The 23,366-nt window shown below is 42.1% G+C and overlaps 2 protein-coding genes across 8 annotated transcripts in view; one reads left to right on the top strand and one right to left on the bottom strand.

Moving 5' to 3' along the window:
• OPA1 (OPA1 mitochondrial dynamin like GTPase) overlaps positions 1-1,309 on the bottom strand; it is a 60,995-nt gene extending 59,686 nt beyond the window's left edge. For 2 of the 6 annotated variants that reach the window (XM_064385699.1, XM_064385698.1), the window contains exon 1: positions 1,119-1,293. In XM_064385699.1, the coding sequence (XP_064241769.1) occupies positions 1,119-1,147 (29 nt within the window). In that variant the 5' untranslated portion in view covers positions 1,148-1,293. Of the gene's footprint in view, positions 1-1,118 lie in introns of all 6 variants that reach the window. The other 4 variants (XM_064385694.1, XM_064385697.1, XM_064385695.1 and 1 more) reach the window with 4 other exon arrangements.
• A 3,540-nt stretch (positions 1,310-4,849) lies between these two features.
• Positions 4,850-23,366, top strand: part of ATP13A4 (ATPase 13A4) — a 38,695-nt gene continuing 20,178 nt past the window's right edge. For both annotated transcript variants that reach the window (XR_010346248.1, XM_064385692.1), the window contains exons 1-11: positions 4,850-4,983; positions 12,428-12,601; positions 15,041-15,175; positions 17,404-17,474; positions 17,564-17,644; positions 18,492-18,561; positions 19,374-19,508; positions 19,920-19,992; positions 20,626-20,757; positions 21,807-21,977; positions 22,426-22,583. Coding sequence is in view for 1 of the 2 variants with exons in the window: in XM_064385692.1 (XP_064241762.1) it covers positions 4,921-4,983; positions 12,428-12,601; positions 15,041-15,175; positions 17,404-17,474; positions 17,564-17,644; positions 18,492-18,561; positions 19,374-19,508; positions 19,920-19,992; positions 20,626-20,757; positions 21,807-21,977; positions 22,426-22,583 (1,263 nt within the window). In the remaining variant the exon portion in view is untranslated. The remainder of the gene's footprint in view (positions 4,984-12,427; positions 12,602-15,040; positions 15,176-17,403; positions 17,475-17,563; positions 17,645-18,491; positions 18,562-19,373; positions 19,509-19,919; positions 19,993-20,625; positions 20,758-21,806; positions 21,978-22,425; positions 22,584-23,366) is intronic.

Below are 23,366 nucleotides of genomic sequence, written 5' to 3'. Positions count from 1 at the left end.
GCAAAGCATTTCTCCTCTTGGACATGGAATTACAAAAGGCTCAGCAATTACCTACAAGGAGAACCAATAAAAAAGTGCCTCTACATGCTTAATTTCCCAGTTTAGAAGGCAGGTTTTCAAACCAGGGTGTGACAAGCCTGTATGAAGCATGCCAGTAACTGGGCTGTTCATGATTTTGTTTTGCAGTCATTACCAATTCACAGATATTTATTATTTTCAGCAGGGACCATGTGGTAGCACATACTACAGCAGTCACTCCTCAGTATTCATCTTCACCTGGGCTAAAGGCATTTTGTGCAATATTATGTAACTTTCTCCTCTGTGATTTTTCTTTTAGGACACATTGTGTTTTATAGCACTGTCTGTGTGCTTAAAGGGAAGGGAAAATTGAATTCCATTAAAGTTGTCTGGCAAAACCTCAATCCACAACTTCCTTTTGAGTGTTATTGCATATTTCAAACTCAGCTGCTTTACCTGCACATCTGAAATCTTAGAATTCATCAAAACCCCCACTACTCCTCCATCACACCAAAACTTCCATCTTCTATTTCCTCCCTCCTGCTGCTGCTAAGTCTCCTGATGAATACTGACCAAAAAATCACCTGGAGATCTTCAATGAAAAGCACAGACTGAAAAGGGTGGCAGAACAATGCTATTAAACTAAGCACTAGACAACGCTTATTTTCCCACTGCTGCTCCAAACAGGGGTTGGAACTAGACTGTCTCCACGTTCCCCTTCCACCCCAAACCATTCCGTGACTCTGTGAAATCTGCCAAGGAACATGGTGCCGTTATCCTCCCGTCACTGTCGCTGCTCCAGCCGGAATGCTGCACCAGAACGGTGGAAAACAAGCGGGACACGAGGCAGCTGCTGGCAGGGACAACGCCTGGACACGAACGCGGCCCGAGCTCCCCAGGGCCCGAATGCGGCAGAAGCAGCCCCCTCCCACATGCACGGCCTGCCCCGCTCCCAGGGGAGCTGGAGGGTGCAGAGTGCCCAGCCCGGGGCCCCCAGGCTGCCGCCCGCAGCAGCCCCGGGCCCAGCCCTGCGCCACTCACTCCGCACCCCAACCCGCTGTGCTGCGCCGCCGGCAGCCCGCCGGGGGCTGTCCGCTTACCAAGCCGCCGCCACCCGCGTCCGCCACATGGTAAGGGCCGGTGGGGAGCGGAGCGGCCCGGGGGGAGCGGAGCGGCCCGGGGGGAGCGGAGCGGCCCGGGGGGAGTGGAGCGGAGCGGCCCGGGAGCCGCAGGAGCGCGGCCGCGCTGAGGGCAAGGGCAGCGGCAGCCGCTTCCGGGCACCGCGGTCCGCGCGGCCCGCCCCGCCGGAAACCGCGACCCACCGCGCCAAGGTTCCGGGCTCGGCTGCGGAGAAGGAGGGAGGGTTTAGAGGGAGCACCGCGGGGGCTGGTCGGCTGGGAGCGGAGAAACGGGGGGGGCTGGACCTGTAATGCCTGGATCAGGGAGCCCGGGCCGGGGTCAGGGGGCCCGCATCGGGGTCAGAAAGTCCTCACCGGGGTCAGGGAGCCCTCACACTCGGATCAGGGGTCCCTCACCGGGGTCATGGAGCCCTCACACTGCGATCGTGGTTCCTTCACGTCGGGGTCATGGATCCCTCACGCCGTGCCCCCCTCACACCCCCGTGTGGCCTCGGGGCCTCGTCCCTGTGCCCCGGCTGCTCTCGGCACCCAGCGGGCCCGGCCCAGAGCGGGTGCTGAGGCCAGCCCGGCCCGGGCGGTGAAGCCGAGGCTTCCGCGCTGTTACAGATCAGATTCTGCTGAGTCCCAGCTGTTGTTGTGCCTGACACGGGTGGCAGCGCTGCCTTGAAAGCTGGAACACACAAGGTGTTTCCCAGTGGGCTTCTGTGAGTTGTTGGTTTGTTTTTGGTTTTTTTTTTTTTTTTTTTTTCTGGCCACAGTGAAGCAGGAGGCGAAGGCAGCATCAGAGGAGTTCGTCAGCTCTGTCCCTCTGCCCTCACACAGGACCAGCCCTGGTTCGGTCATTTCTGGGCAGTGCATGCCACACCTGTCCCTAAGGACCACAGACCCTGGAGTGTTCACCTGGCAATGCCAGTGCTTGCTGGCTTTAATAGGAAGTGTCCCCTTGTGCCTGATCTGAATCTTTCTTGTAACATGTCCACAGTGGGCACAGATAATGTTACATTCTCCGGTTACATGTTTGAAGACTGTTGCCATGACTCTTCTCAGTCTCCTTTTCTTTAGATAGAAAACCTCTAAGTACCTCGTCCATATTTTATAACTCCTTTGTCATTCGTCTCAGTGCTCTCCCGTGGACTGTCACCAGTTGATTCATAGCTTCCTTTCTGTAATGTGGCCAGAACTGGGTGTCACATGCTGAGAAACAGAAAATGAGATTTGGGGTGGTTTAGGGGTCAGGCTTCTGTTTACATTGTGAGATTTTTCAAAGCAAAATAAATTGCATAAGGATGACCTAATACATACAGGTATTTTCAGGACTGGGATAAAAGTTGGGTTGAGGTGAGGCATGTGTTTTTGTCTCTTGCTTGCCTACTTTGTGACTCTTTATTTATAAGTTTAGGGGACTATATTTTAAATCCTACATTGCTTTTATATTTTAGCTTGACCAGTTATTTTTGTAATTTATGTATGATTTTTTAAGGCAAGTTTCAATTTAAAAATATGAATGATGACATTCCATAGGACATGCTAACAAATACCTTTTTATGAATGAATACTATGTAATTCTTACTCCAAACAGTAGAGAGCATCATATTACTAAAGGTTCCAATTCAGGCTGCTTTCTCTCCAGGCAATGGTGAACATGCTTAAGAAAATGAACAAATGTCACCATCTTCTTTGGTTCTAGATTAACACTTTGATGAGTTATTATGACAGATTGTCAGACTATGGAACTCATGAATGCTTTGCACCTTTAACCTGTTTTTTCTTCATTTTCAGTTGTGAAGGTATCAATACTCCTACAAGGGTGTTCTCTAGGAGTGCAGAACACCTTGGAGCTGGAATAAAACTGTGAATAACGAAAAGATTGTGTGAGTCTTTATTCTTCCTTGGAGACCCTGCTTTGGTGGGAACTCTGCATCTCTCATCTCTGTGCCAGAGCAACCAAGGACCCCTGCTGCACCCTAGTCTGTACAGGCACTGGAAACAGCAATAGTGATGTTTGGGAAAGCAGCAAAAGCTGACCAGGCAGAAAAAGCGTGTGTGGCCGTCCTGTTTTCCACCCCTGGCACCTCCCAAAATAATGAGTCATTTCCCAAAATCATCAGCCTGCCTTAGAAAAGGTACTTTTGCAGTTGTTCCCTGTGTGTTACAGCTTCTAGATAGCAATGCTCATTTTCCCCATGTAATCAGGTTTATCAGAAATGGAATTTAATATGTTCTTTTTTTAGTTTTAGTTTATACTGTGGCTCTCATATAACAACTGGAGTTCCCTTTTCTTGGTCTCAGACAAATAAAATGGTAAGTTGAGAGGCTCAGAGCAAGTTGCAGTGGGAGGAAGGAGGGTAGCACTGAAGCTGGGTCTGGAGAGAACCTTCTTCCCTTGATCTTGTGCAATAAATCACCCTTACACAGCTTAGCACAGATATGTCCTTGTCAGTGCAGCTTCTGGTCTGGGCTCCTCTGGGAGGTGTGGTAGGTGTCAAGGCAGAACAACTTCCCTCCAGTGCTTGGCACCAGCATTTTCAAACACATCTGTCCCTGTGCTGGGCACGGGTGCACATCTGTTCATATTAACTGACCTAATCCCTTCATTTTCTCTTCTCTGTTTCCAGCATTTCTCCGTTTCAGGTCCTCTGAGCCTGCCCTGGAGGATAGGCTGTGGTCTTTCCTGTTGCTTGAGATATGGACTTTTACAAGTCCATAACTCATGGCAGCAAAATGCTGAGGAATAGGAACTTACTTGATACCTCTTGATCTGTTTCAGTCACCCTAGAAGTAATGTTTTAGTTTTCTTAACATACTTACTGGAAGAACAGGTTTGCCTTTCCTGACCTCACTCCTAAAATATTTCTTGTGTAACTTCTTAAAAAGTAGTAAAGTAGCAAAGTACAAGGAAATAGTAGTGGAATGGGAATGAATCACAAGACTAATCAGCAAAAAAAGAAAAAAAAAAAAAGAAGAGGTGCCAAAACTCTCAGTATTGTTTTCCTGCCAGCTTCCTTTTGGCTCTGATTTAAAGGCCAGAGACATCTTATCCAGCTTACAGACATGAGTGGGAAACTCCAGTTTTCCCCAGGAGTGAGTAAATAATTCAGTGATGTGTCCCAAAGCTATATGGCAAGGTCAGCAAACATTCTATGAGGATATTCTTAATAATGAATAAAGCTCCTGGTTACAGATCCTACCTGGCTGGATCAGTGTACAAATCCACCTGCACAAACTGGGGCCCCTTTTTACAGTGCCAGAGCTTGATTTATTTTCTACAGCTTATGTGGAGATCACTGCTGGACACTAAGCTCAGACTGGTTGCTAAGAGTGTTAACAACAGCAATGGCTATTTTGTTTCTTATTTGGACACACTCCTGGTCTCCAGTGATTCCATAATCTCTTGAAGAAAAATACTCCCCTCTTGCCCTCCCCTAAAAGTTTTGTGCCAGCAGCGCTTGCTTCCGCCTGCCAGAGTTATGCTCTGGAGTCACATTGTGTCAAACACTTGTAAGATTGAACTTTTTCTTTCTTGCATTTTTGACTGAATTCTGCATGAACCCTCACAATTGCAAAACTCCAACAACAGAATGGAGGGAGGAGGGATAAAGTGTTACCTGCTAACCCCAGAGAGGGAGGAGCTCCCTACTTCAAACATCATCAGAATTATAAGGAAGGTGTGTACTTAGAGCACTTCCTCAATGTAGAAGTTCAAGCACACTATGCTGAAGACCTGTCCTGAGGGTGCTGTACAAAGTCTCCAGAGGGTCATTTCATGGGGGAAAATCCTGCCAAGAACCATTATGCACAGCTTAACCAGGGAGAAGAGAATGAGATGGTGAGTTGTATCTCTGTCTAGGTCTCTCTTAGCTTGAAGCAGAAGGTGGCACGTGTTCTGCAATAGAATGCTACAGACTGTAATTGAGTTATTGCTAGTTGGGGTGTTTCCTTGGCAGAAACATACAGTTAGAAAGGTTTTTTTTTTTTTTTCTGGCAGAAAGATAATAAGGTTGATTATGTCCATTGGGTTTAACCAGTTATCCCCTCTAACAGGGGATGATGGCTCAACAGATTATTCATGTGGTGTTACAAATCTAGATGGAGATGGTTTAATATGAGCTAGAGGGATGGGCCAGACTGGCATCCCCAGCCATTTGACAGCTGGGTCTCCAGATCAGCTCCTGTTAGAGAACTGGAAACCTTGGCTTTCTCCAAAACATAAAAACACCTGTTATGTTTGCATAAATTACTGACAAATGCAGTCTGTTAAATTGTCAACACTATCTCAGAAGCTGGGATTCCTAAATACTGAAATACTATATTTCTTTCCAGAGTTTCCCAGGGAGAAACGTGTTTGCATGCATTTTGTAACATCTGGAAATAAGTCTTATGTTTACACAAATTCTCTGTTCTCCTGCATGGCAATGCTGTTAAATAGGAAAGTGATTGAAGTGAATTCAGTGCTTCTGAGCTGCTTTGGCATTACTGTGTGTTATGAGGCAGCTATTCACATGGATTCTGTCCCTCTGATAGATTCTGCTGGAGATATCAGATCCATGATGCAGCTGTACAACAGCAGTTCTTAGGCATATCTGGTAAATGCAGTGCTTCTCAAAATTCCTGTGCTGCAGAGCCACTGGAGCATTGCTGTAAGTGTCTGCAGGATTTCAATAGCAAAACCATTGAAACACAGTCACTTCCAAGTTGACACAACTGTTCACTTTCAGAAGTCCTGGAGAAGTCTTCAAAATCTCCTCACTGACATTCCTGTTCTAGTGAAAGAGACTGTGTCACGTGCAAACATGGATACCTGTTATCTTGCAAAGAAAAATGTAGATTTCCAGACAGCACTCTCAGCCATCCAGGGAAGGGGAGATGCCACATTTTGCGTAATGCAAACCTGGGGAATGCAGTAGAGAGTCACCCAGCAGCATGAACTGAGCAGTGCAGGAAGCACAAGGCTCTGGCTCCGCGGGTGGGGACTAATTAGCTCCGTGCAATGCAGAGCCCGACTGGCTCCGCCGGCCAGTTACTAAACCTGCTGGCAGCACCCTGCTCCTGGCTCTAGCCCTGGTGCTGATGTGCACTGCTCCCCAGCTCCAAACAGCTGCTGGGTTCGTGCCTCTGCTCCACCCTGCCCTGTCCTTCTAGGACTAGAAACACCCTGTTGTGTTCTCACCACTATCGGTGCTGACTCTAGCAATGCCAGAATTGAGCTGGAGCTAATTAGGTTTAAGTGGATTGTCTGGTGTTGTGTACAGTCACGCTGTTGTACCCTGAATGTTCAGTTCCAGCTGTGCCCTGCTGCGACACCCAAGCTGTGCTTCCATGGAGCCAGTTATCCCAAGGATGTTTTTGTTTCTCACCAATATCATACTGAGCCCATGTGTCCTGAATCTGTGCTCAGGGATCTGTGAATCTGAGGTTTTCCATGCACAGCTGCTGTGTGTGCCCAGTGTTGAGTCAGTCTCCACTATGAATCCAGAGTGTCTGGCAGTTGCCATGCTCTCCATGCCTGCACTGAGTAGGATCAGTGCTCATTCACCTGGGGTTCCCAAAGGAACTTGAAGAAAAAAGACTTGTAAAGCACTTGAGAAGAAATGCAATTAAAACTGTATCCAAATTATGCTAATTTAGGCAGGAATGCATGTGTATTTGTTACACAGATGCAAGACAAAAAAAAGATTGAGATAGAGGAAGATATCCCGGAGGATGGATGAAGTATTGTAAGAGGATGAGAAAAAAAGCAATGTGTGTATAGAAAAAAGAGAGCAGCTAATGTGTGTATTTATGTGAAAGGAAAAAAGAAAGTAGCATATAAATAAGAATAGTTGTGAAGAAAGAGAAGTCTTTAAGTAGAAGAGTGAAGAAGGATATGTGAAGTAAAGAGAATTAATTTTTTTTAAAATTCAAAGCCATGAAAAATATTTCTTAATGCCATTTTCAACAGTCAGTTTAATCTACCTGAACCAAATTATTAACAAGCAGCTCTTGACTTTTCAAACAAGATCAGATTTCTTGGTCTAATAATGTAACAGCTGACACTGGGCAAGTGCCAGTTCTTCCAGAGTGGAATAGTTCAAGTAATTTGAAAGCATGTAAGTAATTCACTTGAACTCTGGATGTGCAGTGCTTCCCTGTGTTGAACAAGCTGTCCTGTTTGCTGAGGAAAGTTGGGGAACTCTAATAAGAAGAAATGCTTTGAAGCTTTCTTTTGTGTTTCCATTTCTTGGTACAGCTGAGGTGCTAGATAGTCCTGGATTTAAGAGTATTCGCTCTGACTTAGGAAATGGAACCTGTATATCCTTGTGTATATCTTTGGGATTACTTTACAATTGCTGCAGAGCATTTGCTTGAATTAAAGCTCACTCTTCTGCTATGCAGCTAAAACTTAGCAAGGTGTATTCAAAGCATGAGATAAACTCTCTCTCCATAACCATTTGTAGTACCAGAAAGGTCTTAGTAGTGTGAGAGAACTCTGGACATAGCATCTTGCCTCAGAGAGGGCTAATAGTAGGCTTCCCTTTGGAAAAATCTGCTGGAATATTTTGAGAAGTACATTTACAGTGGAATAAAAAGAGGAAGGAAACCCACAGCTTTATGCTCTCTGCCAATTTGATGTTCTCTGCACAGCTTGGGAATAATCATTCCCTTTGCACAAAACCTAACGTGTGAAGCTTAAGTCTTGCAGTGCAGAAGATTGTGATAGACTTTGACAGGCTGCTGCTTTGGGAAGGATTTTCCAGCAGCCTGTCTTAAGCATGTGTTCCCCCATTGCTTGTGGCTGAAGGAATGCAGTCAGTCAGCTGGTGCAGCCCAGTTTACTGCTGCATCTTGGCAGCTGTCTGCCTCCTTTGAGAGGCCACAATTCTTAAGGGAATCTGATACAGGAATTTTATATACTTTGAATGTGAAAAATGTAACTTTAAAATTGAAATAAAATCTGAAAGGTACAATCTTGTTGCTAATGGAACAATAGTGAATGTCACTGCTGGTTTCGAAGAGAACAGGGACAAACCTTTGATGAAACAGGTTCTGGTTGGTAAGGCTGAGATTCAGTTATTAAATTGCTTGTGGAACTTAGCCAGTCTTTCAAGTCTAATCCTATTAACTGTTGTTATAGCAACAGGTTGTTCATAATAGGGTACCTGGTGTTGGGGTTGCCAGAAATATGACCATTCACAGCCACTGTTTAGGTTCCCTGGTGGTAGCTACAGGCTTTGTTTTCACCAAAGTAAAAGGTGCTTGAATTTTTTTGACATTTGCATTTAAATTCTGCTGTGCAGATGACCTGGCAGTTAGAGGCAATTTTTATTTTAAACATAAGTAACAAAGACTTGCTGGACACTAGAGTGATAAGCCCTTGAATGGTGGCTTTGTGTGGTTCTAAAAGCAGCTAAGAACCTTACTTGCCACTGAACAGGTCTGGCAGCTTTTTCTGTCCAATAATCCTGGCCCCTTCTCAGACCCTTCACTCACAAGTCAAACCATTTTGTTACAGTCTCTCCTCTGACTGTTGTGAGTCTCAAGGCAAAAGGGATGTTAACAGATGAGGAAACAAAATTTTACTGTACACTACAATTTATTAAAAAATATTCGATAGAGATGAGATGAACACTGTATATCAGCCTATTCTGTAGATGGTTTGGCCTATGAGGAGTCTTACAGACAGCTAATCTTCATTTCATTTTCTACCATTTCCTAGTCTGATGCACTCAAGAGCCCAGAATTTTGACTGTGAATTGTTTTATATGCCAAATGTACTCATTTAACTCTAGAAACTTGTTCATGCATTAGAAAAGTTGTTAGGGTGCAAATCTGTATTCGTCAGATCCTCTTTAAAAGACGCATGTCTGCACGAGTGCAACGAAATGAAACGCAGCAAAAGTTATTTCCTTAACAACACAAAACTAACCTGACAGACATGTTCTCACTGCAGTCCTCTCAGCAGGACTTCTGCCAGCATTGAAAGTATTGTTTGCCATAGTAGACATGCATTTGCTTGGAGATCTTTGTAGCAGAGGCCAAGTGAATCCTAAATAAACTTCAAGAATTTCTAAACCCTAATTACTATAAGTAATTCATGTGGCTAAACAAACCTGTGCCATGTGTGTGCCTGTTCCTCCCTTCTTCATGCACATTGTGGATACCTCTGTTATGGGTCTAATATTCACCTTTTTTTGTGGAAGAGAATAGTTTTGAGAATTCTTCTAACGAATTTAATTTTGACTTATCTGATGAGTGAGAAGTTTCTGCTTTAACAAGGAGTTATTAATGTATTTTTTTTTTAATGAATGCAGCATTCATTGCTATAATCCTTCCAGCTGAAAGCACAGGGCCAGAAAAAACTCCTCAACCTAGCAGAACATTCTGTACTAAAGTTAAGCTTGAAAGGTTCTGGCTCAGAGAACTTTGGCACAAGTCAAATTTGGAGCTCAGTCTATTTCCTTGCCTAGCTTTACTTCTCAGTGACGTGGCCCAGGTGACCCACTCCAGACATTTCCAAACTGTGGGAAGTTACTTGCTTTGGCAGTAGATTCCTTCATGGACATCCAGATGCATCAGTTAACATCTGATGTTTAGTCTTTCCTAGCTTACTCGTTGTAGAACTCCTAAAGAGCTGTATTCAGAAATGTCACACTCATCAAGACATGAACCAACAAACCTGAACCAAAATCTCTGTTCATATGGCAGTTCATGCCCTTGAAGGGTCAGAACAGCTCAATGGTATCCCTCTATCTGTCTGTCTCTCTGTCTGTCTCAGGAAAGTCCCTTGTGAGAAGCAGCAAGATCCAGCACACAGCATAATGAATACCTTAAAGAGCATTCTTTTCTTCCAAGATGAGCTGTTTTCCTTGTTTGCCTCTCTTCTGTATTTCAGGATGAGGAATAGTGATGCATGCTTGGTTCTGGGGAGTGTCTTGGAATCTATGGATTCAAATCACTTTTTGAGCTGAAACTGTTCTGAAAAAAAGGCCTTAAAACATATGCTGGCATAGGGGGATGCAGATACATACTTTCATATATTGGTGAATGGTTTCCTAGGCAAAAATATAGAGAAATACAGAGTTTGCTCTAGTTTTGTGGTTATCTTGCTGTATCAGACTTGGGAAACCATCGAACATTTCAGTGAAGAACACTGCCAACAGATGATGATCCCAAATGGCTGCCAATCATATGAAGAGCATCCACCCTCTCTCTTCTTAATTCTATGAGTACAGCCTTTCTGACTTCTCAGACATTGGGTGTAAGACACAAAAACTGAAAATTAAAGGAGTGATTCACAGGCAGAAGCTAGATGCACATGGCAGCAGTCCTGTTCTTCCCCACCCTGATATTCATGCCCATCCCAATTTGAAAATACTATTCCAGTTATTCCAGGTCCAGCCATATACTGAAGGAAGTCCAAATCCCTTAGGTTTCTCTGTTTCCTTGGGATTTCCTTTGCCTTGCTGACAAGCTGTGAAGTCTGGATCCAAGCTAGTAAGTGATCTGGATCTTGCTAGTAAGCAATTGCTGTGAAGAGTGAGTTCACATTGTCCTGTGTATTATTCTGTATGCTGGTGCTGACACTATTTCTTTAAACTTTTTGGTCAGGTTATAGCCAGAGAGAGTTGAATGGAGACCCTTTACCTTGTTACAGGAGCATGTGACTATTAATTGCACATGACTGCCACACCAGCTACTTCCCAGCTAGCTTGCCTGTCTGCTCTCACCTATGGGCTTCCTTCTATCTGCTGCAGAGCTGCCTTATTATCTTGGTCTGCTCAGAGATTGTAGAAGCCTTTGAAAGTGCTGTGTGTTCATCTCACAGGTGGTCCAACCAGGTCCAGTGCAGTGCAGGCCACTTTCCTCTGTTGTTTACCATAATTTTTCCTTGCAGTTGCCAATTTCTTCCCCTTAGAAACCGCCTGGAGATTGCCTAGGATGACAGAGTCTGTCTTTTGGAGAATGCCACAGAGCAGGTGTGCCGAGGCAGCATGTGGAACCACTGGGCAGGGCCTGCATTTCACATAACAAGCAAAGACACCAGCACAGAACCAGGAATTATGCATTAGTCATCCTTACAATTACATTGCCTTTTCTTCTCACCTTATAAATGGATCTTGCAATATCTGTGGCTGCAGAGATCTGATCCTCAGATGCAGATTACATAGTTGCTGCAGATATACTCAGAAGAAGGAACTGAGGAACCTTAACCCTTATGCTAGCAAATTCTCCTGGTCACCTGATGTAATTGCAGCCATGGAATCTCCCATCTTAGCTTAGGCTGCATCTTCTCTATAAATGCACTGTATACATTTTGTTTCACATTTACTGAGTCCCTGCTAGCAGTACTGAGAGGAAATTTGGCCATGGTACCAAGACCTGCAGCTCTTAAAATGTAATGCTGACAGACATGTTTTGGGCAAGTCACCTTGCCTCACTGTAACAATTTCCCCAGCTTTAAAAATGGAATAATAATACCTACTCATACAACTAAAATGAGTAGCTTCCTTTGGCCTGAACATGTAAAGCATTCTGTAAGTGTTCATTAGATGTTCTTCCTAACAGTTGTTATTATTATTATTATTATTATTATTATTATTATTATTATTATTAATCATTAGCTCTTAGGCCAATGGCACATAGGCAAGCTCCAAAATCCCCATACTGGAGCTGTCATGGAAGAGGGTAACAGCTCCAAAAGCTGTGTCAGTGCCAAGCTGTGCCCAGCAGCTCCAGCTGGTGCAGGCACACAGTGTCATTCAGCACCAAGCACAGACACTGGCTGAGTCTCTGAAGTGTGGGTGCATTAGTGCAGATCACGGCTAGAGCATGGGGGCAGCCCTAAGGCAGCAGCTCTGCACTGATCACTCACCATCCCCAGGTACAAATGTACTTAAGCTCTTCAGCTGTCTGACCCTTAAAAATGCTGATGGTCAAGTCTGAATTCCTGACTTGGAATAAATGTTTAAACCTCTATATTTTGTTATCATTCCTGCTCATGCACACACAAAACAATGTTTCATGCTGAGTTTCACAACTGCATAAAAATAGCGGTCAGGCTACAGCAATCTAGATTTTGTGAAGGTGGATGAAAAGTTCTCTTGAAGATGCAAATTTTTGGTAATCATACTTAGGACACTTAAAGTAGCCAAATATAAGTTCTATGGCTTGTTTTTCACAGTACCATACCTAACAGTAGCTATGGGAGAACAGCGAGTGACAGGAAGCTGTAGTATTCCAGGCATTTCTTTAGGAGGAATAGTAATGATTTTTGTCTTCTTTTTGCTGTACAGGACATATTTGGCTACAAAACTCAAGGCTGCCGAAGGGCCTTGTGCATTGCTGGATACATCTTGTCCTGTGGGGTTCTGAGGCTGCTGTTTTACTGGAAGCCAGAGTGGGATGTGTGGATAAACTGCATCCGATGCACCTTGGAAGAAGCAGATGTTGTTCTGCTTAGAACAACAGTAGGTGCTTACTTTAATTTTTAATTAGTCCCTAGTAGGTGGCTATTTGGAAGGTGAGTTAACTGTAAGGTATCCAGTTAGCTGAAGTCTCTTACACTGCTGGTTTCCTGCAATAATATCTTATGTGTACCATTGTTGATCTAAAGAACTTAAAAATATCCCACAAATTACGTGTATGATGATGGTGGGAATGGAGTGTAACAGCTGATCAGACAAGGTGAAAGACATTGGGCTGATAAAACACATTATATCTGTGGTTTCAAGACTGTTGTTTGTTCTCAGTCCTTCCTCCTCCCTCCTACCATCCCTGTGCTTTCTACACTGTAGCCTTGTGCTCCAGATTCTGGAGCATCTGTGTGTTTGGCAGTATCCAGCAGGTCCCGTTTCCCTCACTTGGCTGTTCTGGCAAAGATGCTGCTCTCTGCCAAAATGTATCTACTGGGCCAAATTAAAGATTTGTCTAGCAGTGTCCCAGCAGTGCCCAAGTGTGTCATGAGGGATCAGTACAAGAAGAGGCCAAGCCTACACTGCTGCTTTTCTTGGCTCTGTGGTTCCCATTCCCATCAGCCCTTCCCCATGTCCAATAAGCTTGCAATCCTGCAGTTAATGCTTTCAGAGCTGGCACATTTTGCTGTAGTTTCCTGACGCGGGTCATTCCCTGTTGAGGACTGTACTGAAGCACTGCAACATATGCAAACCCTTGGTTTTATTTCATGGAAGCTGCTGCAACACTAAAGAAGTAAACTGAGACTTGGGTCTGAATCCCAGCTGAGCCTGAATGCTGCAGGAGCTGGCAGAGTTGGTTTACTTCCAGAAATTTGATTTGTTCTGCTTCAAAGATTTCTGAACAATGGCATCTTCAATGTTTGCAGTTGTAAAGTGGATCATTTACTGCCTCTGTGTTTGAGCTGCCTTCTTAAATGAGCACAGCAGCCGGCAGTTATAAACCCAGGTTTTGAAAATCACAGATCTGCCTGTTGAATACTTTCTAATGAAACAATCTGCATCGTAATAGCCTGGGGGGGTATGTTTTTTCTTTTATTAAAAACATCATATTAGGCTTAATATCCTTTCCTAATCTTCAATTCAGTTTGCATTTTTAATTACCTATTCTTGTGTGTAATTTTAAAAAGACGTGCCATGCCAAGCACTTTTCAAATAAATGAGTTTTTAAATGATCCTTTGTGTAATTAAACAGAAATTGAATCATATTGTATGTTCTTGTTATCAAGTAGCTTTTGCAAATGTGTTCTAAGTGTTTGAAAATTTAAGATTTCCTTAATGATTCTTTGTGTTAAAATGACAGTTTTGTTTTGTTTTGCTACATTATGATTATTTCAAATGTGATGGCTACTGCTAATGAGGATACAAGTAATCTCATCAGCTTGATCCTTGGAATTATCTTTTGCTTCACATAAAACCTTAATTCTTAAGTCATCATTATCTCTGCGTTTGCAATATAAGAGCCTATTAACTCACTTTTGTTATTGAATTTTGATTCACTTTAGTTCAAATGATGAGCACCTGTGTTATTCACTGGTTCCCATCTCAATCTGCATCCCAATCTCTACTCATTCTGAAATCTAAACTAAAGATAAATATCAGAAAATAAATGTTATACTACTCAAAAGACCAGTTTAAAAAGAAAAGCAGGCAAATAAGATATATAAACATTTTAAAAGTTCTTTTTTAACAATTAAATTATTCCAAAGGGCTCATATTTGGTACAGAAATGTTTTTTAGTCTTCCCTTTTCCAATTAAAATTTCATAGCTGCAAAACTGTTCACACACAGAATGTGAGTCAGTCTCATAGTTGGCCTAAGTGCATGTAGTTCAGTGTTTGGGACTGAAACTTAGCATGGGGCTGCTCACTACAGTAGTTCCTCTAATCTCTCAGTCTGTACTACCAACCCTTGTTATCAGGCCATTCTAATGTTCAGCTTGCTTTATAAAAAATGGGAAGGTCATGAACTCAGTTTGTGGTAAAACTTGTCTAAGGTGCCACAAGTGCTGACACTTCTTCCAATGAAGTGTTAACTCAGGAGTGGCTGTAAAGGTACTGGCACTAAACATCCATTTTGCAGCACAGCACTGTGTTCCTTTTGATCTTCCCTTTACAGCAGGGTCACTAATCTCAGATTGTCCTGTGCTGTTTGCCTGCCCTAGATCCTGACCTGGGTGTTCACATTCCATCCTTATCAGCCAAACACCAGACTGTGGTCACTGAAGTATTTGCAGTACTCACATTTTGACAGGACAGTGGTTCTGTTCCTATTCTAATGATTTTTCTCTAAATCACAAGTGTTGGGAGGCTACTGTTGGCTAATCCTTAAAAAAGCCAGAGTAGTGCTCCAGAAAGGCTGCTTGACTCTGAGGTGAAAGTGAATTTGGTCTGTGTTTGGGGCAAATTGTGACATTTCTCTTCTATATCCACTTAGGATGATTTTCGGACTTACTCTCGTAAGACTGTGACATGGATCTCTGTGTCTGCATTTATCAAAAGTAGATCAGACTATCCAGCCCCTGAGGAAGACTCAATCTTCAGCAAAGCCATAATGAAACCAAGTTTGCTAGTAAGTAAAGTATTTCTGCAGCATCTGGGAGATGATGGCAAATCTCAGCCATGCTTCATGGAGTAAAAGTGAGCTGTGAAACATATGCAGCTAAGAATCTTGCAGCTTGAGGAACACAGTGAGCTATGGAAAAAGAAAAGGATTGTATTCACCTGTACTCACCTCTGTAAAAATCCTCTCTTATTCTGAGGGGGGCTATGAAATGAGAATTCTCACTATTTCTGAGAGAAAACCTATGTTATAAGTAGGACAGCTTCAGGAAACTGAGGTTGGCATTGGAGAATCAGTTCCAAATTAAAAAAAAAATTCTGTCATAGGAATCAGGGAATTTAGGGGTGACTGTGCATCTGAAAGGAGTCTGTGCAGAACTGAATGCAGCTGCCCCAATAACATGAAAACAGGGATGAATGTAGATAGGGAATAGAACAGAAAAGCACCTGAGCTAGATCACTATTTCCAGAAATATCTCATCAACACATTTTGCTTCTTTGCCTTTGTATGCACCAATTTGTTCTTTAAAGTGCATTTGCTGGAGTCTGGTTAACAGGAGTCACTACTGACAGTTCTTGCAAAAATGTATCCTGGTCTCTGCCAGTCCCATAGATTTGTGATCCCAGTGAGACACTGGGGTGAAAGTAGATGATGGATTGATCCAAGCAGATCTCAATGCCTCTTATCAGCTGAGTAAATGTAATTATCCCATGTCTAAAACATGTACCAGACAGTTCAGCCACGTGCCTTGCTTAGCATTACAGGCTAAGTTTGTGTGAGCAGTAGGAATGCAAACTGATGCATTTGCTAATATCTGGCTTTTGATTGTAGATACTAGAACACTGCACTGAGGAATCCAGAAAAGAGCTATTTTCCCTTTCAGGAAATAAATTTCTAACTTACTAAAATTTCTTTTTATATCTACAACAATTTTTAGTAAATATTTTCAATATAAACCTAACTTAAGCTGCACAAAGCTGTTGCTATTTCTACTGTGGACATATATTAATGTACATAGGAAAATTTAGTGTCAACTAATCTAATCAACTGGCACAATGCAGAAAAAGTGAGACAGGTCTGTAACATTCTTTTGAGGATCAAATTAGTAACATAAAAAAGCCAAATATAGCCTCAAATAATAGGCCCTTTGAATACCACTTTCATATCAATCAAAACATCTAGATAGAAAAGATCACATTTCAAAGCAGCAAAAAGAGAACAGTTTAATCATTCCCTAGCAATTCAAAAGCCCTTACTAATAATTAAATTTCAAAGTGTTTTTGCCATTTAAGCTACCTGAGTGTGCAGAGTTCTGTGTAGTGCCCAAGAGCTGTCCAAGGACCTCATCTGACAGGGAGCTGAGTCCCTTGCTTCCCACTCCAGTTTCTAGCATTGCAGATATTGCAGCTCCTATTGCATGAAATCCTGACTCCAGACCTCTTGTTAAGCTAATGACTGTGGTTATAGCTCCGTTTTGAGTCGGTGCCTGAGCTGAGTTTAGATTTCATTGGCCTATAATAATGCTTATTGCACTGGGCAGGGAGAGTTCCCTGGAGCTGATTTCTTTACCACTCATGTGTACAGGTGTATAGCCCTGCCTTCTGCCAGCTGATAGGAAGTGCCATTATCTCTAATAGGATTTGTTATTGTTGTGCAGGACAGGACAGACTCCTCCTGCAAGTTATAAATGACAGCGTGTGTTCCTAATGGATAACTGCTCTGCAAGGGCTTAGCATTAGCAGTGACTCAGTATCCTGGGATGGCCTTTCTTGTCTGTTGGCACATCTGTTTAGCCAGACTCAGCACCATGCTTGGAAATGGCCCAAAGCCTTCTGCTTTCCCCAAAACTAGACAGAAGACAAGGGAGCTGTTGGCTTTTTCAGCTGCTTGTGTAGCCACCATGGCATTAGTCATCTCTTACATTCATTCTATGAGATCAGAGTGAAAACCATTCCTTTCTTCAGAAAGAACACTGCTTTGTACTTGTGTGACCTAAAGATCTGTAAAACTTTCTGCAACTCGCACTGTTCCCTAGTTATAGATTGGGGATCCCAATCTATAATTCATCTAGGGTGTCAGTGAATGCAATCCTGTCTTCTCTCCCTCCTTGCGCACATAAAATTTCCTTTATCTGTACTTGACCCCAGTGAGGATGCCTAGATGAGCTCTGTGAGCAAGTCTCAGAGTATTTTTGTTTGCTGTGTTGCATGCTTTGTTGTCCCTGTCTTGTTTTCCAGGTGAAAACTATCCAAGTACAAAAAATCCGCTATGTCTGGAATGTCTATGCAAAACAGTTCCAGAAAGTTGGGTGAGTTCACTGTGCTGGTTGCACAAGTCTCTGAAGTCAAGTGTCTTTGTGAATAATATCCTAAGGAACACACTCCCTTTCTATTTTAGAGTCCTAGAAGACCACTACACTTGCTCAGCTATACATGATAAATTTGGTTCTGGTCTCACCTGCAATGAACAGAATCTCAGGTACTCATTTTAAAACATGAACACTCAACATATGGATTTCAAAGGGATGTAAATTCGATCTGTTGGTGCATTTCCCACAAGTTTTTTGTGTATTTATTAATACATACATAATTTTAGATGAAACAGCCATGCATGGAAATATTGAGTGAAAAGGGCTAGAGAATGTTGTTTATTCCTTGTCAATGTTTTTGAAGTGTCTCAGTATTCATCACTGTTATTGGTCTCAATCAGGAAGTAACTATGTCCTGTAACTAACTTTAAGCAGTTCTTATTGGGAGTAAGAGAAGGTCTCTGTAGAAGAGTGCAGATAAGTTGTGTGTTTGCTTCTTGACTGGAGCTCCAAATTGACTAGTTCTAGTCATTGAACTTATTCTCATAAACTAGTGTATCATTAAGCCAGTTACAGAACATATATTTATGAAACTGCTAAATAGAGAAATAATCTTCAGTTGATTGAATACTGAAAATCCAGCTCCTGACCTTAAGTCATGTCAAATCCTACGTTCCAATCATTCTTAACTTTTTGCAAAATTATTTGGGTTTGGATCATTTACTTTTAGATGCAGAACTCCTTTGTTTATGGCCTCTCAAAGTAATTCTTGTATGATGGAAACATTTGCCTAATGTTTACACCTCTTGTCTGCATAAGTAAATGTAACTGGTACAGCCGTCTTTTCTAACGTAAGCACTGTAGGAACATTTAAATTTCTTTTCTTGAAAAAAAATATCCTCCCAGCCTTTAAACTAGGATCAAAATAAGTCTCAGGACTACTGAAATCTGTATTGTCTTGAGCAAGTGACATTGTCACTATTTTATCTGTGACTGATGTATCTTTATCCCATACAGGAGAGTTATATGTGGGCCAAACGCTATTGATGTTCCAGTGATCCCTATTTGGAAACTACTCATCAAAGAGGTTAAGCATTTCTGTTGATTTTATTCTAAGCTGTTTGGGAGGCCATGTGTGCATATAATTGATTCTATATCTGATTTAACTTCCCACTACTCACTCTTCAGGCACATTTATTTTTCAAATCCTGTTGAAAGCTGTTCCATGAAATCATCATAAGTTCCTTCACTGTCTCTTTTCCCCTATCCTCCATCACCATACCTGTGTGTCTGCTTGGTACTTCTATGTATCTGTGTCCTGGGAGCTCATTCTATTTGCCTTCTGAGGGCCATCGAAGGTTTCCAAGCTGCACTGGAGATCAGACCTTCCAGACAAGGGCTGTCTCTTAATCCACAGAGGTTAAGAGAACAGCAGTACCTGGTACCTGCCTGTAGCTGCAGAGAGCTCGAGTGAGTTCATGATTTTGGGCAAGCACTACACAAAACACCAATATCTCTTTCTGACAGGAACAGCCTGTATGTGCCTAACCAAGGTGTTTGTGGCAATGTGCTTATGGTATGTGAGCTACATGCTCACAGCACAATCTGCTCTTCTCTCACCTTTGTTGTATTTCTTGTAAGAAGCAAACAAAACAAGGATTGGGCTGAGTCATTCACATCTCAAATAATATCCTATTGGTCCATATTATTTGTCCCTTCTGTCAGATGAAGATGGTCCGATCTCATTAGACTAAAGTGACTGCTGAGAAAACTACAAAGGGGGTCAGAAGTCACAATACTTAATGTCTCTTATTCCAGACCTTTTATAACAGGTTGGACTGTTTAATTGGGGCCATTTAAATGTGGCCAGCTCTTTACCACTGCTGTCTCTCCAAACAGGTCCTAAATCCATTTTACGTGTTCCAGCTGTTCAGTGTGTGTCTGTGGTTTGCTGAAGAGTACATGGAGTATGCCATAGCCATCATATTCATGTCTCTCCTCTCAATATTTTTGACCGTATATGATCTTAGAAAGGTGAGACACCTCACATTTTCCACAAGGCAGATTTAATGTCTGGGCCAGGCCAGCATGTTACAACATGTGCTACACAGTGCTACAAGACTTACTCAGAGGTCTAGTCTTGTGACATTGTGTAGTAGCAGGTGCAATGGCCTGGCCTCCTAGTCACCATAACCTCTGTGCGGTACCTTACCCACATCCTCCCTTCCCCATTCCAGTGCTTCACCTGGTAACATTTTGTTACGCTCTCTGTAATTAGGGTGGGGAATGTCTTTCTCTCTGTGTTGTACAGTTCCTGGTAGAGCCAGAGACCAGTTTCTGACGGCTCTCATAACCACAAATAACAAAACAAAATAGTTGTTAGTGGACAAATTGCATCATGTAAGTAAGATGTAACACTTCTGTGTGTTCTTCTTTAATTTATAGCAATCCATTAAACTGCACAGACTGGTTGAGTCTCATAACAACATCATGGTCACTGTCTGCAGAAATAAGGAAGGTGACTCCTCTATGCTTCTTTTTTCCAATGTGCTTTGTTTCTATAGCAATTTACATAAAGCATGTATAGTAACAGATTTATTCTAAAGTGATTTTCATCTTCTGTTCTCAGCTCAGTTAACTCACTTCTGCACATAGAGTTAATTTCACTTAGAGATATGTTGTGGCATATCAAACATATTAATAATTGAGTGCAGTCTTAGCTGAAAATTGTCAGGAAAATGAAGTAATTTTTCTTAAAACAGTGTTGACACAGCCAACAACATACCAATTGAATAGCTGTGAGTCCATCTAATTGCTCCATGCAAAATCTGTTCATTGTTGAGGTATCTAGAGCCAGTCCAGAGATGAAGTCAAATGAAGAAATTTAGATCCAAGGCTCTTCAGTTAGGTTAGTGCAATGGAACAGTTAACCATTGGTTGGGATCCTGGGTAGACAAGGGGGAATTCTACAATTGGAATTGATGTCTAGGCTTTTCTTAAATATTGGAGGTTGTATTCATAGGTCCTACTGTAGTCCTTTGTTTATCAGCCATTATAAAGAATTCTATTCAGCAATTGGTTCCTTGTATTTTTCCCCTTTGCTACAGAGAAATATATGAAGCACAAAGTTTGCATTACTTGTCATTTTCAGGTTTCCAAGAGCTGGAATCACACCATCTTGTTCCTGGAGATTTGCTGATTTTGAAAGAGGGCAAAACCCTTTTGCCTTGTGATGCCATCCTGGTCAGCGGGCAGTGCACTGTAAATGAAAGCATGCTGACAGGTACAGCTCCTCCCTGCCAGGTTTGCCACCTGAACACCATCAACACACACAATATGGACTTTAGGAAGGGCAATTTATACTTTCCTACGTTCATGGAGTGCAGCATTTAGGAAGAGGTGATCTGATTAGAAGGGAAAGAGTGGACAGTGAATAGGAGTGAGCAGGACAGGAGAAGAAAATGGATATGAAGCAAAGTTGTTCCTCCACAGGGCCCACAGTCCACTCTGTCTGCAGGGGTTTCTGTCACTTACTGGATGTCTCATTGCTGCAGCATCTCCTGTGGAGTGTCTATCTAACCCTCCAAACACTTAGCCTCACATTCCTGTGATAGCAGTGGAGAACACACCAGATGGGAGAGGTTACTGAAAAGCAGGGTTTTTAGTGCAGGAGGGGGTCACAGTTCTATTTCTTGTCTTTAAATTTGGTCTTGGTCTGAATCAAACTGAAATTGACAGTTCTGAAATTTCATGGAAATGAGAAATTCCAGAAACACGTTTCATTTAGAAAACTTTCAGCTGTCACAAAACATTTCTTCTTCACCTTAGTGTCTACTTTGACATAAATAGAGTATTTGTCACCTGTCAAACACTGAGCTAAAGGCTCTCATTTTTACTAGAGAGGGAGAATAGGGGATATCATGTTCCCATCTGCTTGAGGGAATGTGTAGTGACCTGCACATCAGGTTCAAATTAGGTAAACAACTTGTGGCCATTCAAAGGCAGTTATGCAACACCAGTTCAGGCATTTTTTCAAGTCTCTACATCTACAGTCAGGATTTGGAGTCCTTGGTCTGCCTTCAGTTCTTAGACTTACATGAAGCTGCTGTACTGATGCAAAGGAAAACTCTTCTCTGGCATTCTGTTTGTTTGCTAGGCTTTAAGCACTATTCACTCTGAAGATGTCAAAATAAAAAAGTAAAATTTCTGTAAACTGGTTTCTCTAGTAAATACCCTTAACTTACCATCTAGATGTCTGGGTACTTATTTGAAAGTCAGCAGGTTGTTATTGAGTGTACTGCAGTTTTCCTCATCTGAACTAATCTTCCCTAGGAGAAAGTATTCCTGTAACAAAGATCCACCTACCACAAGCTGATAATTTCAAGCCCTGGAGAGTGTACTGTGCAGAGGATTACAGAAAACATGTCCTCTTCTGTGGAACAGAGGTCATCCAGACCAAGGCAGATGACAGAGGAGTAGTGAAAGCTGTGGTGCTGCAGACTGGTCAGTCAACACTTGAGTTCCCTTTTCCTTCCATGATTTTTTCCACTGGAACAGTCTGACAAAGTATCATTAAGTATCTGACAAATAACATTAAGTAAAAGGCACTAATCCATATTTACAACAGACAGACGGAGAATCATTATCCTGGGCTGGGCTAAGTTATTATGCATTGTTTCTTTTTGCTTGGCATAACTTCTACAAAAACTGCCAGTATATAATTACAAAGAAGAATTTTGCTTTGCTTCTAAAACATTGAAAAAATCCTTCCCCTAAGAAAAAAAACAACTTCTTTCTATATTCTGCAGATAAGGTCACATTCACTAAAATGAAACACCTGGGTCTTCTTTCATAAATTGCAGAAATTATGAATCATTTAGAAGCCCCCATTCTTTGCAGAGAATTTTTAGAAATATTTTCCCCTTGGAATGCTCTTAATTTGTCTTTCCAGGTTTCAACACAGCTAAGGGGGATCTGGTGAGGTCCATTCTCTACCCTAAACCCATGAACTTCAAGCTGTACAGAGATGCCCTCCGGTTCCTGATGTGCCTCATAGCATTTGCAGCCATTGGAATGATCTACACAGTGTGTGTATTTGCACTTAATGGGGTGAGTTACTAAATGCAGGAGACATGGTGCACCTGAAACCCTTTTAAAACAGTTCACTCATTCTCATTCATCAATGTGAGAACAGTTATAAACTGTAAACAGTAATTCTGCAAATTTTAAAGCCTAATTGATTTAGAAGTTTTTCAGAAGCTTTCAAGAAATCATTTCATGCCATGATAATTACCTGCCAATGTAAAGTCCAAGTCATGAGTTGTAAGGTTGATTCTGTAATCCAGCTTTTGAATAATTTTTCTCCTGAGGAATAACCTACAATCAATTGGCTCAGAAGATTATTTCCCCTTAGGATATAAAAGAAAGTCTGTTTACGAACATATTCTTGTGTCTGCTTTGCAGTTTTTCCTTTTTTTTTTTTCAAATTTAACTTCCCCATTGTAATATGTAAAATACATGCTGATGCTATCTCATTTGCTGAAATTGTCTTGCCAATATTTTAAGATTGAATCACAGGATGTACTAAATGCTCTTTCCTCTGTAAGGGTTTATCTAAAGGTGGGTGGTTAAGCACTTCATTCTAACATAAAATAGATACAAAATATGATCAAACTAATGTGCTCTGTGGTCTGAGACAATATCAATGAAGGGAGAACCAGAACATGATGGAAATTCAGCACATCAAATGCAGCATGATTTGTGATCAAAGTCTCAAGCTCAGAAGTAAAAGTACATCTCTATGATGGTTTGCAAGTACTTCTGAACTGCAAGTTTGCTTTAGTTTGCAGTGTCTCAGTCCTGGGACCCCAGTTTGAAAAACATTCAATTCTT

The sequence above is a fragment of the Passer domesticus genome, chromosome 11, assembly GCF_036417665.1.
Source record: "Passer domesticus isolate bPasDom1 chromosome 11, bPasDom1.hap1, whole genome shotgun sequence".
NCBI lineage: Eukaryota > Metazoa > Chordata > Aves > Passeriformes > Passeridae > Passer > Passer domesticus.
The sequence above is the reverse complement of the archived record's forward strand: the minus strand, read 5'-3'. Positions and strand labels throughout refer to the sequence as shown.